Below are 18,125 nucleotides of genomic sequence, written 5' to 3'. Positions count from 1 at the left end.
CATCCAAATGATCGGCTCCATTGTCTCTCTGGCTTCTGTACAACTTTATCATTAGCATCCTTCTTCTAAATAATTCACTAAAACGTTATTAATGAGTCCTGCTTCTCTACCAGATGCCTCTTCTCTCTGAACCATAGAATCCAGAAACAATCAAAGGAAATTCAGCTTGAGTAGTTTCTCTTGCTCAGCTCTGTCTCTGGAGAGGGAGGTGGAAAGGGTCTTCTTTACATCTAAATACAAACAGCTCTGTTCACTGCGACCGTCCATCGCATGCAATGATGCAAACACAGACTCCACCGTCCGAGGCCCGCTCCATATCTCATGTCTCAGGCCAATCCGTATGGTGATAACGGCCACAGCAACAAATCCAGAGATGCTGAATTTGAATAGTCGGTCCTGAGAGGTCTCTCTCGGTGGTGTCTTTCCCTGTGGCCTCTCATCAGAGCAGGAGTTTGCCAGCAGCCACCAGCCAAGCACGTCCAAGCTGGAGCCAGGCCAAGAACAGGCAGCGCTGTGGAAATCCGGTCAGTGAGTGGACAGGCCGGGGGGCGCCTCTGTTGGACAAAAACATGCGGCAGCTGCAGGGCAGCAGCTGGAGGAAGTTTGGGCATGCCGGCCGGGGGACATACGAATGGTTAACCAGCGAACCGAGCCTGCCTTTTCCGGAAACCCAGCTGCAGGTCTGTACCTAAGACTTATGCTTTTACTCCCCAAAGTAGCTTTCTCAGCTTTCAAACCAACAATGTCTATATTTTTAGGGTCTTAAAACCTAGTGGCAACATTTTGCATTATGGGTACAACAAAAATATGAATTCACTGATGGGCATTGCCTGAGGAAGTAATTTGAAAGTTGTATTCTTTTGACAATGATAAATTCAAGTAAAACTTGCCACAAATATATTCTAAGAACACCTGATATGTCAAATCTATCAAACAACATCTGAAGCTAGGAACCAACACATTTTCCTGCTTGGTTGTACAGCTCTGCTGTTGCTCAAGAAGCAGTGTCCACATATTCAAAAGCAAGACCCTCCCTGGGGCTCGGCTGTACGGGGACCCCTGCGTCTAAGTCAGGGGAGCAAGGGTCTCACGTCGCAGGCGGCAGGGGTTCGAGAAGGTTTGTCTCTCACCAACATGTGCAGCTGCTCCTGGCTTTGTCTGGGAATCGCCAGAGAAGCTTCAGTCTGAGTCAGCTTTGAGGGAAAATATTTGTAGAAACCTAAGAACTCAGAATTAATTTTAGAATCACAAGGGAAATGAGAGATGCTGTTGCCCCACAAGAAAGATGGAAACAAACCTATTTTCTTCTTGTCTGGAAAAATAAGCTGGTGAGATTGGCATTTAAGTTCTTCAAAACTGCCTTTTACAAAAAATAATTATATACATATATAGAGATGATATATCCTTCAGCAGTTACACGTTTAACTGGATATTTCTTTAAAATATTCCCTGAGAAACAAACCCTTAAGTCAATACACACATCAGAGAAACAGTAAATGTTGAGAAACGACTTTGATGGAAGTGAACAAGTTAGAACATTTGACTAAAGACGTCTTTCTTGCATTAAAAATTCCAGAACAATTTGAACCACTATGTCTTGAATCATTAAGTGAGCAAATTAAGGACACCATTATAACTCTGTCCCATAGCCCCGTGCATCTCTTAACTGGAAAACAGGGAGAGTTCTTGATCTCCAGAAAGCACCCTAATCTTCTGTGTTAGACGAGTCTTCTAGCGCCACGCGATATTCAGACAAATTTAACCCAACAGAAAGAAGTGCCAGTTACAGGAGGGGCTGTGGCATCTCTCCTTTCACAAATCTCTGCAACTAACACTGAAAACACCCTAAGTGGCAAACTGTAGACAATAGGGTCTATTACGTAAAACCTTTTAAATGGAACATTAAGTATCTTTATATTCTATGCACATTGAATTTACGGGGTATAATAGAATATTTAAAATTTGATGCCCACAACTGTTCAGAAACTATATTCATCCACGTTATTGATGGAGGAACATAAGCTATTGCAAAATGGTCCGCGGTGACCACGGTTAGAGGGTGGTTGTTGGTGATGCATCTAGAGGGAGAAAGCAAACGTAGTTAAACTGCTTTTTGGCTCCCAGTTGATTTCTTAATAATTGTAGATTTATGTAGGAGTTTATCATCCTCATAGTTTTTGTAATCAAAGTCGCTTATTACATCACAACAGATTTTAAGTCAATAGTTCTGATAATAAACTAGATTATGTGTGAGAAAACAAAGAATCCACGGATTAGAAATATAACAATCACACACATAAAATATATTGATGTTGCTAAAATATTTTTCTGAAAATACATATTTATTAAAATATAAACCCAGTAATGCAGATTTTGTTACTGTATTTTCCAGCCTTTTCAGTAAATTTCTAGACTTCTTCTGGCTATCTTTAACATTTTATTTTCTAGTAAATGTGACCTTTTGTGTCCCTGAGATATAAATATATAAATACCTATTATTCACCAAGAGCTTTACACACGTTAATTCATTAAATTCTCATGCCAACCCTCTGAAAAAGATGTCATTTTAATTTCGTAGAGAGAAAGCCCAGGCCTGGAGGGGCAGGTGAAAGGTCCAAGGTCACACAGGTTTTGGAAGGTTGTTCTGTAATTCAAAGAAAGAGCTTCAAACCCCAAAGACGACGCCCTGCTTCCCAAGAAAACCTTTAATTTTTATGCATTTTAAGCTAATGTCTTGACTTATATCTTACCAAGGACAAAATATCTGGCACTATAATTATTAAATAAGCCACCTAATTTTGAGCCACAATAACACACACAGTTATAAATTCTTTAGGAAGTAAAAAAGATTATGCAAACAATGCCAGGTGAGCCAGTCTCTTGAGTAAAAGTCATGACCAGCAAAACATTTATTCTTTCCACCAAAATCAAGGTGAGAACCCCAGCTCTCATAGTTTTCTTATTATAAGTTTTATTTTACATCAGTAAAGAGCTTAATACTTTGTTTTAAACAATTATAAGGCTTTAATTTTTTCTTTTCCTCTGTAGTGGACACTGCCATCTACATTTGGTGCTGTGTGCTTTATAGCAGAGAAGCTTTTCAATACTTCATTTTTTTTTTTAAAGATTTTATTTTTCCTTTTTCTCCCAAAGCCCCCTGGTGCATAGTTGTGTATTTTTAGTTGTGGGTCCTTCTACTTGTGGCATGCGGGATGCCACCTCAGCATGGCTTGATGAGCGGTGCCGTGTCTGCACCCAGGGTTCGAACCCGTGAAACCCTGGGCCACAGAAGCAGAGTGCGCGAACTTAACCACTCGGCCACGGGGCTGGCCCCTTCATTATTCCTTAGTAGCTTCATTCAAAGCCATATCTATGCAATTTGGAACAGTATTTATTTTTCCTGTTGCTTTTCTGCCTTGCTGTTGAAGCGTCACTTCGTGCCTGTTATATTATTTACTCCATCAGGAACCACCATTACCTTGTGAGCTAACACTATAAAATCAATATCTTTTAGGTTGCTTAACAATTTACCTGCAATTTTTTTTCTTTAAAGAGTTCAAAATTTCCCATATTGATCCTACAAATTGCAAAAAAATATTGAAGGAATTTTAAGATCTCATTCACCAGAAGCGTCAGCTACCAACTCAGATTTAAGATTTTATATGTCATATGAACACATTCCAATGGCAGACTTCCTTCCAGAATTAAAGAACTTAAGTTCCGTAGGATCATTTTGTGGCAATAAACCGTCACTGGTCTACTGCTAAATAAAATAAGCACATAAATAGTAAGAGTTCTCATTCCAAGCATGAGTGGTGGGCTTCCACCTGTAACTTGTTCTAATATTTTTACTTGAGTGGAAATATCATAGGATACCATCAACATGTGCTTTTGACATTCTGAATTCATACTTCATGTAAATTCACTTCGTTTCACGTAGGCTCAAGCTCACTGGCATAAATGAATGATTGCAGTGATTTTTAGGTGAGTAACAATAAGAAGAAGAAAAGGTGAGGACAAAGATGGGCCTCAGAAAGGCAGGGGTCTGCTTTGCCCGTCTCCTAACTCAGTGTCCTTCCCTGACCCCAGGGCACCCAGAGGGGAAGTTCCGCCAGGGAAGACGTGGAGCCCTTCCTGTGCATCCTTCTTCCAGCCGCCGGCTTGCTCCTCCTGGCCTTTCTGCTGCTTCTCCTGCTCCGACGCTGCAAGGCCTCCCGGCCCCAGGGGCAGGCTTTCAGCATCGACCTCCCAGAGCACCCACCGGCCAGAGAGGAGACTGACCTCCTGCCGGGCTCACCCTGGAGCAGCGAGCCTGGCTTCCCGGGCTCTGCCTTCTCGGAGGGTTTACCGCCCTCCTATGAGGAGGCCACCAGGAACCCCCCTGGGGAAGAGGCATGGGATGGGCTCCCTCAGCGTGAAGAGGGCTCGCCTGGACCGGAGGAGCTCATATAAACACGCTTGGAGACCACTGCAGACGCAGCTCTCAGCCCCAACAGGCCCCATCCGAGAGGGGCGAGGGCGTGGGGGCCGGAGAAGCCGCTGTCCCCGGCTGACCCCTGGACGACCAGCCACGGGGCTGGGAGAGCTGGACCAACGTCGGTGGAGTCAACCTGTCTCGAGTTCATGAGGGAAACTCCCCCAGGTTGTTCTAAGGGGCCTGGGCTCTTCCAAAATGTACAGGCGCCTGGGAAAAACAGGAAAGAGCCATGTGATTGAGAAAAAACATTAGAATTGCCAGTGAACACGGGAACGAGCTCTGAAGAGGAAGAAAATAGAAAAAGGCTGATATCCAAAGGTAACGGCTTTTGCCACCAAATAAAACTTTTCTTCCTGCACAAGTTTCCCAGGGTCCCCTGGCTTCACTGCTGTAAGGGCTCTAAGACGGCTAGAGAGTTCCAGAAGGAAGGAAAACGCCTCTGCAGCCGCAGTGGTCGGTTGTCTGTTGTAAGTGATGGGGAAACATGTTTCCGTGTTAACAGTGAAAGTGCAGACACTCGAGAACATTCTGGTTACAGAACAATAAAGCTCCAAACCGACCTCCTTCATGGTGTGGCTCTTGCTCCCTCGTCCTCAGATCTGCTCCCTGGAGAGGGAGGTGTCCCACAGTGTGGCGGCAGCACAGAGCTCCTGCCACATCACGTTATCGGGGGACACGACGGCTCAGTGGGCGGCCACTGCCCAGCAGAGTAGCTGTCAGTCTAACAGTGGAAAGTGAAGGTCAAGATTCTGGGTCACGTGGTAAAGAGAGACCCGGGGACCTTACAGGTCCCACAGTTCACACTTGCTTCACAGGTGTCAGAGCCAGAGCTCCGAGAGCTTAACTCACTTGTCCAAGGTTAGACCCTCCCGAGGACAGAGAGGGCACCAGAACCCTGCCTCTTGGTCCTGGCGGAGCAACTCCCGCCGCACCGGGGCCTCCCAGGAAACGCTCCAGGGCAGGCAGGCCGAGCGCAGTGGAGTCTGGAGCGGAGGGAGACCTCCCCCCAACGTTCAAATGGGCAGCCAGCCTGAGGGGTCACGGACCACTTGGGAGCGGTCAGATGACCCCTGGAGGTGGCAGGCAGTCCGGAGGGTGACATGGAGAGTTCTTAGCTCTTACTCAATGCTATGATTTTGGAGGGAAACTACTTTTCTTTCTTTCTTTCCTGGGGCACAGTACCCTCCTCACATGCTGATGGCATCAGCAGTGGCAATGGCAGAAGTGTGTTTGTGCTTCTGTTAGTGTCTTTTTTTAAAGGGAAATATTTTCCAAATTCAAAAGATACTTCCACTGGAGAAAAAATGGAATTACAGTATGAGCTATTGTCCCTTTCACTGAGAATAATAAAAAACATCCAATCTTTATAAAGTTAGTTTCCCCCCTCAACCCAGACACCTCCGTCAACATCTGGCAGTTCATCCGACACCTCAGAATGTGACTCTGTGACTGCCTGCCACATCGATTCACAGATTTTAGACGTATGTATAAGGTAATTGTGCAAATATCTACTTCCCTTTGGATAAGCAATCTGAGAAGATACCAGGACACAAGAAGCATGGTTTGTTTACTATGTGTTCTATTTCTCTATACTTAAAAATATATATTTTTAAACAAGCGAAATAGTACATACATTTTGCACTGTGGCTTAAAATTTCCTAAAATGAAACAGTTTACATAGAGGTCAACACCAGCTTTGGATGTTGATATTGAATCACATATCAGTTTATTTCTATAAAATTATTTACTATAACATCCTGCGTTTTAAAGATAAATTTATCAGAATCATACATTGCTATTTAAAATGAATTTCTTCTCTACAATTGGTAGTTTATTTTATGATTTTAAATACTCCTCAGTTTCAACGATGGTGATAAAAAGTTCAAAGTGAGTATTTTTTAAAAGTGTGTGTTGGAGCCGGCCCGGTGGCGCAGCAGTTAAGTGCACACGTTCTGCTTCGGTGGCCCGGGGTTCTCTGGTTCAGATCCCGGGTGCGGACACGGCACTGCTGGGCAAGCCATGCTGTGGTAGGCGTCCCACATATAAAGCAGAGGAAGATGGGCATGGATGTTAGCTCAGGGCCAGTCTTCCTCAGCAAAAAGAGGAGGATTGGTAGCAGTTAGCTCAGGGCTAAACTTCCTCAAAAAAAAATAAAAAATAAAAAATTGTGTGTTATTGTTATTCAAGTGTCAGTATATTTTAGTTTCTGCAGCATCACTAAGTCTTTATAAAATTGCTGAAAATGTTCGTGTTTGTATATTTTTCACATACTTTTTTGAACGAAAAGACAGACAAAGCTAGAATAAAGTGCAATAGTGAAGTTGGTATAGCATTGTAATTTATGACATAGTGGTCTGTTCATGAAATGTAACTGCACTGAACGAGACTTTCTGGACTTATGCATGGCAAGTACTTTTTTTTTAACAATTGCTTTTTTGTTGTTGTTGTTGCTCAGTAATGCACTGTATTTATTTATTTTTTACCTTTTAACTCCCTTCACTCATTTTGGCCACCCCCACACCTCACCTCTGGCAACCACCAATCTGTCCTCTGTACCTATGAGCTCACTTTTTTTTTTTTTTAAAGATTTTATTTTTTCCCTTTTTCTCCCCAAAGCCCCCCGCCGGTACATAGTTGTATATTCTTCGTTGTGGGTCCACCTAGTTGTGGCATGTGGGACGCTGCCTCAGCGTGGTTTGATGAGCAGTGCCATGTCCGCGCCCGGGATTTGAACCAACGAAACACTGGGCCGTCTGCAGCGGAGCGTGCGAACTTAACCACTCGGCCAAGGGGCCAGCCCGAGCTCACTTTTTTTTTTAAGATTCCGCATATAAGAGAGATCATACAGTATTTGTCTTTCTCTGTCTGACTTTTTTCACTTAGCACAATGCCCTCGAGGTCCATCTATGTTGTTGCAAATGGCAAGATTTCATTCTTTTTTATGGCTGAATAATATTCCACTGTGTGTGTGTGTGTGTGTGTGTGTGTCTGTCTGTCTGTCTGTCTGTCTGTGTGGATATATACACCACATCTTCTTTATCCATTCATCCGTCGATGGGTACCCAGGTTGTTTCCAAGTCTTGGCTGTTGTGCATAATGCTGCAATGAACACAGGGGCACAGGTATCTTTAAGTTAGTGTTTTTGTTTTATTCAGACAAATACCTATAAGTGGAATTGCTGGATTATATGGTAATTCTATTTTAACTTCTTGAGGAAACTGCATGCTGTTTTCCATAGTGGCTGCGCCAATTTACATGCCCACAAACAGAGCACAAGGGTTCCCTTTTCTCCACATCCTCACCAACACTTGTTATCTCTTCTTTTTGATAATAGACATTCTAACAGGTGTGAAGTGATATCTCATCGTGGTTTTGACTTGCGTTTCCCTGATGATCAGTGATGTTGAGCATCTTTTCGTGTCCCTGTTGGCCATCTGTATGTCTTTTCTGGGAAAAGGTCCATTCAGATCTTCTGCCCATTTTTTAATCAAATTGTTCATTTTCTTTTTGCTGTTGAGTTGTGTGAGTTCTTTATATATTTTGGAGATTGGCCCCTTATCAGGTATACGACTTTCTATTTTTGTTGTTTTCACAATACAAAATGCAAACTAGTCAACCCTTTGATGGTTCAAAATGAACAAAAATGGTAGCTTTTTTAATCTTTTTTTACATGAACATCTTTATGATAGATATACAAGGTGGTACAGTTTTAGAAAAATAACAAAATAAGCCAAAAGAGAATACATTTCTTTTTAAATGTAATCTGATAGAAATAACAGTATCTTTGAAGACTGAAGCAAAATATAACCTATTTGAGTGAAAATCAATAAAACTTCTTTCACGAAAATTGTACTGGGCAACTCCCTAACAATCTTTCAGGGAAGCAAACAAACAAATGGAAATGAACGCTCAGCCGGCAGCCTTCTTCAGATTTTTTTATCTTGAGAATCTAGCTCTGTGCCACCCTTGGCGGAACCCCCAGATGCCTTCTCCTCCTCTTCCTTGCTCACCGGACTCTGATTTGTCCTTCAAGACCTAAAGGGAGAGAGCTACACAGGAGGAGAGGCTTGTTCTGAAAAAGCTTGCCTCGTATTAAAAATAAGTACATGGAGGAAAATACTCTGCCTCTTTGCTGGATGTTATGTGTCTGCACGTGATGCCTGGGGCTGCTACAGCCATCTTGCAACTGTGAGGCAAGACATCAGCCAGGACTAGCATTGAGGCTAGTGGAGTAGAAAGATGAGAAACAGCTGGGCTAATGACATTGTGGAGCAGCTGAATTAACCCTGCAACGGTCTACATTTAAATGAGCGAATACCTTTCCTACTGCTTTAAGCCGTTTCAGCCAGGCTTGTTACTTGTAGACAGAAGCATCCCAAGTGCTACAGTCTCTAAGGCTGTTAGGAAACACCTGCATCTGTCCTGGTAAGATGCGTTTAAAATAAGTATTCAATTCGAGGACCCATGAAGATGTTATCAGAGATCTAGGGAGGAAACGTTCTCTCTTATGGAACCAAACTAAAACAGCAAAGCAGGTAAACTACTAGCCAGGGGTCGTCAAACCGTGAGCCCACAGGCCAAACCCCATTGGCCACCTGTTACTGTGCATCCTGCGAGTTGAGAATGGTTTTTACATATTCAAATAGTTGAAAAAAACATCAAAAGAAGAAGAATATTTCATGAAATGAAAATTACATGAATTCAATCTTGGTGTTCAGAAATAAAGTTACTGGAACACAACGCGGCCCACGGACCTACGGCTGCTAAGTTGGCTGAGTAGTTGCAACAGAGACTATCTGACACTCAAGGCATAAAATATTTACTATCTGGCTCTTTAAAGAAAAAGTCCACTGACCTCTGCTATAGACCAGTGGATTTCAGCCCGGGTTGCGTGGTAGAATTACTCAAGGATCTTTAGAAACACTGACCCCCTGGGGCCAGTTACACAGAAATGGAGCCAGTGATTCCGATATGAACGCGAGGCTGAAGGCCTCTACTCCAGGTAACGTGAGTGGCCACAAAACACAGTGAGCTTCCGTGCAGACAGATGTAAGGGACCGGGTTTAGAGAAAGCTAGATCTGTGAATCTAGCCTTGAGCCGTCCTCACAACCCAACATTCTCTACAAACTCTCCCCTGAAGCTGTCAGCCTCGGTGCCAATTTAATTCACAAAGCAGGATTCACAAGCAGAGCATTAGGAGCAGCCGCGTAAACAGGAAGCCTTGTTCAAATGTTGACACGACTGACAAACACGGTAGTTAGCACCCTAAGGAAGACAGAGTGGAAGGAAGAAAATCCACGTATGAAAGAGCTAGATTGTTCACAGCTGAGAAGAATTTTGGGAGGAAATAATTGGAGCCAGAGGGAGGAAGCCTGGGAGGGGGTGCAATAGAAGCAGCGGCTAGAAGGTGGACGTTTCCCTAAATTCTACACTGGACCAGAAAAACATCATGAATGCACCTTTTTCTGGCCTGGCAGGTAATGAGCCTGGAAGGCGTCACTCATCCTAACACCAAGAAAGAGCTGAACAAACCGAAAAACAACAACTCTTCCTAGATCCATCAGAGAAGTGAGGTCACGGGGCAAACCACTGCTCCCAAATTAGAGACAGACGGACAGGCAGGTACAGAAAATGCCCACGTACCAGAGGGGAAACCTCCTCTGGAACCAGCACAGGTGGGAACCTGAGGGGCTATTGACCAATGGCTGGACGCTCAGAGGGAACCAACCTGAGAGTTCAGACAGTCGAGGGCCCCACATCCTGGAGCCTGGCCAGGCCCTCATAACGAATCTCAGAGAAAAATCCCCCGTGCTACTGGCATGGGGAGGGAGAAGGAACCATTCTGAAACCCACCAGAGGGCTCTGTTCCTAACAAGGCCCGCCCTCAGGAGAAACTACCTAACCAGAGACTAACTGCCCAGGTTTCACCAGAGCCTAACCGACCTGGGGGAAGGCAACATCCAACCCCAGCCCATCCTACCCATCCTGAACCAGCACTGGGAGGGGAGAAGACCGTGGGCCTAAGAAGCACTTGTGAAGTTCACTGTGCAGAGGGTCAGGCTCACCAAAAGCCTGAGGCATAACCCCGGGACCACAGGAGACCTCCCCCAACACCTCCCACAGCACCAAAGCCTGTGTACAGCAATTCATTACCCTAGCACATCAGGTCTGCTAGAAAAAGATTACAACATGCAGGAAAAGGCAAAAAACAGTTTGAAGAGACAGAGCAAGCATCAGAACCAGTCTCAGATAGGCAGGGATGCTGGAAGAATGAGATCAGGAATTTAAAACAACTATGATTGATAGGTGAGGGGCTCTAATGGATAGTAAACAGCATGCAAATACAGATGGGAACGTAAGCAGAGATGGAAATTCTAAAAAAGAACCAAACAAAAAAAGCTACATATCAGAAACACTGTAAAAGAATGAAGAACACCTTTGATGGGCTTCTTAGTAGACTGGCTGAGGAAAGAATCTGAGCTAGAAGATACCTCGGTAGGAACCTCTAAAACTGAAAAGCAGAGAGGAAAAAAACTGGGGGCTGTCCCCATGGCCTAGTGGTTAAGTTCACACGCTCCTGTTCGGCAGTATGGGGTTCGTGGGTCTGGATCCTGGGCGCGGACATGCACCGCTCATCAGGCCATGCTTAGGCAGCATCCCACGTGCCACAACTAGAAGAATCCACAACTAGAGTATACAATACGTACTGGGGGGTTCTGGGGAGAAGAAGAAAAAAAGAAGATTGGCAACAGATGTTAGCTCAGGTGCCAATCTTAAAAAAAAAAGAAAAAAACTGAAAAAAAAAAGAAACAATATCTAAGAACTATGAGACAACTACAAAAAGTGCTACATACGTGTAACGGGACACCAGAAAGAGAAGAAAGAGCAAGGAAGAGAAGAACCAGTTAAAGCAATAATGACTGCAAATTTCCCCAAATTAACATCAAACCACAGATTCAGGAAGTTCAGGGAACATCAAACAGGAATAATGCCAAAACAAGTCTACCCTGACATATCATATTCAAACTGCAGGAAATCAAAGACAGAAAAATCTTCAAACCAGCCAGAGGAAAAAAAACCCTTAACTGTGGAGGAGCAAAGATGAGAATTAACATCGATTTCTTCTCAGAAACCAGGCAGGCAGGTGCGGTGAAACATCTGGAGTGTTGAGAGGAAAAAACCGCAAACCCGAATTCTGTGCCCTGCAGAGTTAGTCCACAAAAGTGAAGGAGAAATAAAGACTCTCTCAGACCAACACAGACTGCGGGAATCTGTTGCCAATAGATCTACATTGCAAGAAATGTTAAAAGAAGTTATTTAGAGAGAAGGAAAATGATATGTCAGAAACTCAGATACAGAAAGAAAGAGGATTAGAAAAGGAATAAGTGCAGGTAAAATAAACATTTTTATTTTTCTTATTCTTAATTGACATAACAGATAACAATCTGTTCAAAAATACTAACAGCAAAAATGTACTTGCTGATTGTGGCTTATATATAAGTGAAATGAACGGCAGCGATGACACAGAACAGGAGGAGGGATTAGGCTAGTCTGCTAGGTTCTCACAGTGCCCACGACGCAGCACAGTGTTAGCTGAAAGTGGACTTAGATTAGTTGTAAAGGTATATTGCAAACTCTAGGGCAACCACGGAAAAAAGTGAAAAAAGAAGTATAATTGATAAGCTAAGAAGTGAAAGAAAATGGAATCAGAAAATTTCCTGTTAAAATACCAAGTTGCTACCCACTTTACAGTTATAACATTTAAGAAAGTGTAAACTATTGTCGACGAAAATAACCCACAACCAATCTATAAATGAAAATTTGGGAGAGTTTATTCTAAGCTAAAATGTGAGGACCATGGCCCACGGCCTTTCTTCCCAAAGGAAGAAAGGGCACCAAAGAAGTGGGGTGTACAGAGTGGTTATATACCCCCAAAGAGGATGTTTCACATATGACTGAAATGTCCCTTTTACAGTAGTCACGAGTCTGCTCTGTCGGCACAGCGCTTGATGGACACAGCAGGTAGGTCTGCTGTCTCGGTGGGCACAGCAGGGTGGCAGGTCTGTTGTCTTGAGCTGGGCGGTTCACAGGTGAGCTGGGTGGTCAAAGGTGAGTGCAACAATCAGTTCCTAGTCTAAGGAAAGATGCTTATCCCCAAGGAAACGCCAATGTGGGGAAAGCCAATGTCAACTCCTCAATTTGTGCAATAAATATGAACCTGGAAAAAAATCCCCATATGAATTTATATTCATATAAAACCTATATTTGTATAAATATACATTTATGAATATAGAATAAAATTTATAAAAATAATACACTATGCAAATAACCTTCCTTCAGTGTAAATACAAGCCCGCTATCCAGAGTCAACCCAAGAGGTACTGCAGGGCAGAATGGGTGTGAGACCCTAAACCAGGTTCCAATGGGACCAGAGACCAGGAAGGTCGTCCAAATCAACGTTCTTCAAAGCACAGTCCATGAAATGGTGCTGGCTCACACATTATTCGTTACCAGTCCGAGGTAAGATAAACAGAGAAATTGACAGCAAGCGTTCAGAAATCTCGTAGGAATTTAACATTTTTACAAAGTCCACGCACATGATCAGGGACTCATCTCACTGAGCAGTATACAGACGATCAAATTATTGCTGAACTCTTGGGCTAGGCAGCACAAGTGAGCTGCGTACAGGCTTGCATAGTACAATCACGTCTTGGTTTATGATGCACGGAATTTTCTTCAAAGTGAGGGGTCCTTCATCACAGAGAGCTTGAGAAAAAAATGATCCCGAAGACAAGATTCCTCAGACGCTGCTGCTCAACTTTCCCTCCACCAGGGAGTCAGTTCTTCATCTGCCACCAACCTCTCCACACCTGGGACTCATTCTGCACAAGCCGACCCAACAATCTGGGGTGTAGACTGCCAGGGGACCATGATGAGGGACCCACAACCAGGCTGCAAACCTTCTGGTTCAGGAGGGGTGCGCTCAGGGCTGGGGCAGACGGCTCCCTCCTCAGAAGCAGAAGCATTGAAACGCTCTAACGCCTCTGTGTAAAGAAGTTGTTAGGGAGTCAGTGTAATTCCCACCAAGTCTTTAATTTGTCCTGATCCAGAAACAATGTAACAATTTATGGCAACAGCAAAAGCCCCATACAAAGGAACATCCTAGCTGCCTTAACTTTCTAGGAAATGGCCCTTAATCAAGTGGCTCATTAGAAACATTTCTGTCAGCTGCATCAAGCATTTAGTTTCCTTGAAGAGCTTTTTGGAATGGGTGCTGTCTGGCTGTGGTGCATTTGGTTGTCTACTTACTTCAAAGCATGAACATTTAACACCAGTATGGACATCTCTCCTTTTCTATAAACACTCACCACAGCCTTGGAGTTAGACCTGAGCCTCATACTGATTATAATTGATATTTCAATTTTTAAAGGCATCCCAGCTTTAGACCTTAGCTTTCTTAGCCTCATCCCCACATTCAATAAATGTTTCTTCATTTTCCGTGGCCCATGAGAAAGGTGGTTCACAGCTGTTCCAAAAACCCTTGCTCATGTGGAGGACTGGAATTGGCCACCCCAAGATATATCTCTTTGGCATGAAGATTATTTGGGGCTGGTTACTTTTAATAAACTGCAGACAGGAAAGGAACTCTGAGGAGTAGAATTTACTTACCCTTTGTTGAGCGATATTTACATTGTAAAGGAAATCTCTATCTGTAAAGGTGTCTCCCTCTCTGTACCAGGAAGAAGGGGGATGACCTTATCTCTAGAAACTCTTATCAATGCAGAAGGCAGGACTTAAATCTGCATAATAATCGTATTCCTGTTTACTGTGCTTGTCTGGTAACCTCCTGTAACTGACTCCCCCCACCCCAACATCCTCCTTTGTCTTTAGCTGAAGATGATATTTAAGGTGGTGGCTTCAGCCATTTTGGCGAGTTGCTCAGGTTGCCTGAGCCTCTCCCATGTACACATGTTATAAAGCTTTGTTTAATTTTCTCCAGTTATTCTGTCTCATGTGAACTTAATTCGTTCTCCAGCCAGAAGAACCCAGAGAGGGTAGAGGAAATGTCTTCCTCCCCTACACTCACTCTCTAGTGTCTGACAAATTCTGACTGATGTTCATGTAACATTTATCAAGCAATTATGTGTCGGCACTGAGCAAAGTGCTTAGGACAGCTTCGTGGGCGTGTTGTGTCTAAATAACGGAGGAGTATTGTAATTCTCACCAAAATAGAGGAGAAGCCAGGCAAAAGGAAAGATTACATTTCCTATTAAAATACCAAATTGCTACCCACTTTACAGTTATCATATTTAAGATAAACTATAAAAAGCCCAAATAATTAATTACATTGTGGGTGCAAGAATGGCCCCAGAGTAAATGATGACCAGACTGTAAAACATGTGAACCACATTTTATTCATCACTAAACCCCACCGGCACCTACAGCACCGCCCACAGAAGACCCTCTTCTGGTTATTATTCCTGAAAAATAAATCACTCCAAGTGTAGTGGCATAAAAAACAACCATTTTATGAGGCTCAGATTCTGTGGGATCTGCAGGGATTGCTTGTGTCTGCGCCACCACTGCTGGGGCCTCAGTGTGGAGGGGTCGAGGATGCCTGGAGGTGACTCGATGCAGACGCCGGAGCCGCACAAACACTGGGTCCCTCACACGTGGTGGCTGACGCCCCCTGTCAGCAGGCCCTCAGCCAGGAACCTGTATGTGGCTCTCCAGGAGTCTGCTGGGCGTCCTTTGGCATGGCTGTTGGCGCTCTGTGTCCTTAGAACTACGTGGAGGTCTTGAGTGACCCAGCCTTAGAAGTTACAGTGTTGCCTCTGCTGTAGCCATAAGCCTGCCCAGTTTCAAGGAAAGGGAGCCTGGACCTCCCTCCCTCGATGGGAGGTGTGTCGAGGCCACATTATAACCAGCATGTTGGATGGGAGATAATGTTGCAACTATCTTTGGGAAATCAAACCTGCCACAAGTGAGGAACAATCAGGGAATGACTAAATGGCACCAGCGATTGGTGTTGGTGCTTCTTTCAAATATCTGAGTTCTTTGAGATCACAGCGCGACTGCGCTTTCTCACCCTCTGGAGGTCAGTCAAGGCCTGAGGATTTGCTTTGGTCAATGAAATAGAGATGGAAGTGACTTAGTAACTTATTGCAGGAAGGAGTCACAGCCAATACTTATGACTCACAGATTCCACATTTGCAAATTCACCTACTTGCTAGTATATATTTGTAACTCCAAAATCAACACTGACAGCACTTTCTTGGCCGCCGATGGACATGTGCCTGTGTAGAGCTACCAGCTGCACGTTCCCAGCTGAGGTCGGACACGGCTGCTCTCAGCCTTCCAGGTCCAGCTCTCGCACGTTCCCAGCTGAGGTCGGACAAGGCTGCTCTCAGCCTTCTGGGTTCATCTCTCGCACGGTGAACAGCGTCCTTTTCACAGTCCATTTGGTGCCATGTCTGTCATGTTTTTATGTTTTGGTTGGTGATTTCAGTTTAGAACGGCCCCAAGCATGGTGCTGAAGTGCTGTCTAGCATTCCCAAGCACAGGGCTGCAATGTGCCTTTCAGAGAAGATACATGTCATAGAAACGTCATGAAGGCACGAGTTACTGTGTTGTTGGTTGAGTTCAACATTATCAAATCAACAATATGTATTAAATAAGTTATTTTTATACAATAACACATAAAACAAGGTTCTGTGTCAATCAGTTGACAAAAATGTGTGACCACAGGCTCACAGGAACCTAGGTCCGCATTTCCTCTAGAAGCAATGGTTTGGGTTCCCTGACTCAGTGTGTGTGGTGACTTTATAGGACTTGTGGCTGCCGAGAATAATGACCCGCTGTAATCAGCGCTGGGGGCTCTCCAGGGTCTCCTCCCCTGCTGGGCGACGTGGAGGCACCTGCTGGTGTAGCGCCACACTGCCCATCACGTGTGCTGCACGGCTTACACACACATCTTCTTCCTGCTGTCACAGAAACATTAATTATGAGCTAATAGGAAGAAAAATTTTACCTTAATTAATTAACAAGAAAACGAGCTAGATTACTTTGACATATGGGTATAAAACCTGAGCCTTCTGAATTTCATTGTTTGTTCTAAATGAAATCCTAGTATTTTTGAAATCCTTTTCTTTCTTTCCTTAAGTTCTTTTATATCATTATCACCTCTTAAAAATAATTCAGCTCAGTCACTTGCTGTTATCTTCATCAACTGTATATTTCACACACTCTAAAATGGTCTCCAAATTTAGCCTCAGTTTTTCCACAACTAAAATGTCCCCCCCAAAAGGCATAGATAACTGTAAAAGGTACTCTGCGGATGAAAAGAACAACAGATTTCTTAAGCAACAATATAAATTATTTCCTTTTTCTCTCTAAAAAAATACTTTCTATTAGGTAAAATTATATTCTCAACTTTGCAGTCTCCTAAGCAATGGGTCACATCTGTTACATAAGTTAAAATAAACAGGTTATTTTAAAAATAAGTCAAAATCCATTATTTAGCCTTCACTCAATAATTCAAACTTAGTTCTGCATAATAGACGATTTGATATAAACAAAAGAAGGTGCCATGTGTCGGAGGCCACTGCTCCTTTGGGCAGCGAAGGGGATGGGAAAGAGAGGGCGTCAACTACCCTACAAGCACCGGGTCCACACAATGGGGTATCATCCAGCAATAAGAGGAAGGAAACACCGACACCTGCTACAATGTGGTGGAACCTTGAAACATTCCACTAAATGAAAGAAGCCAGTCACAGAAGACCACATATTGTATGACTCCATTTGTAGGAAATGTGCAGAACAGGGAAATCCACAGAGACAGAAGGGAGACGAGTGATATCACACCAGAGGCTGGGTGGGGGGAAGCGGGCAGCGACTGCTACACTACGCAGGGTTTCTTTGTGGAGTGATGAAGTGTTCTGGAATTAGATCGTGATGATGGTTGTGCAACACAGTGAATATCCTAAAAATTGCTGAATCACACACTTTAAAATGGTGACTTTCATGTTATGTGAGTTATATCTCAAAAAAAGTTTTTAAAGCGTTAGGCACACCCATGAGGATGGCTATAATAAAAAAGCCAGATAATAACAAGTGCTGGTGAGGATGTGGAGAAACAGAAAGCTCACACCTCGCTGGTGAAAATGTAAAACGTGCCACCACTTCAAAAACAGTCTGGCAGTTCTTTAAAAAGTCAAATAGAGAGTCACCGTCTGAGCCAGCAATTCCAACACTGGGTTCTGACCCAAGGAGAAATGAAAATGTCGTACGAAAGACTGTGCATGAATGCTTGTGGCAGCGTTATTTGTGACAGCCAGAAGTTTGAAACAACTGAGGCAGAAGTTTGCACACCAACTGACGAGTGGATAAATACAATGTTTATCCAACAGATATTTTTCCGCTAAGAGAAGGGATGAAGTACTGACACCTGCTACAACCTGGATGAACCTTGAAAACATTTTGCTACGTGCAAGAAGCCAGTCATAAAAGATGGCTTACTGCATGCCATGGTCTGCATGGTGTGTCACTCAAAATGCACAGGTTCAGGGGCTGGCCCGGTGGTGTAGTGGTTAAGCTCACGCACTCCACTTTGGTGGCCTGGATCCCAGGTGTAAACCTGGCACCATT

General features: G+C 43.8%; 1 protein-coding gene across 1 annotated transcript; it reads left to right on the top strand.

Annotated features, from left to right (window-relative positions):
- Positions 1-569: 569 nt before the first annotated feature.
- Positions 570-4,452, top strand: SMIM28 (small integral membrane protein 28). The gene is made up of 2 exons (XM_046675028.1): positions 570-680; positions 4,090-4,452. The coding sequence occupies exons 1-2, from the start codon at positions 570-572 to the stop codon at positions 4,450-4,452; spliced, it is 474 nt and encodes a 157-aa protein (XP_046530984.1).
- The last annotated feature ends 13,673 nt before the right edge of the window (positions 4,453-18,125 follow it).

This window comes from Equus quagga, chromosome 11, assembly GCF_021613505.1.
Source record: "Equus quagga isolate Etosha38 chromosome 11, UCLA_HA_Equagga_1.0, whole genome shotgun sequence".
In the NCBI taxonomy this organism is placed as follows: domain Eukaryota; kingdom Metazoa; phylum Chordata; class Mammalia; order Perissodactyla; family Equidae; genus Equus; species Equus quagga.
The sequence above is the reverse complement of the archived record's forward strand: the minus strand, read 5'-3'. Positions and strand labels throughout refer to the sequence as shown.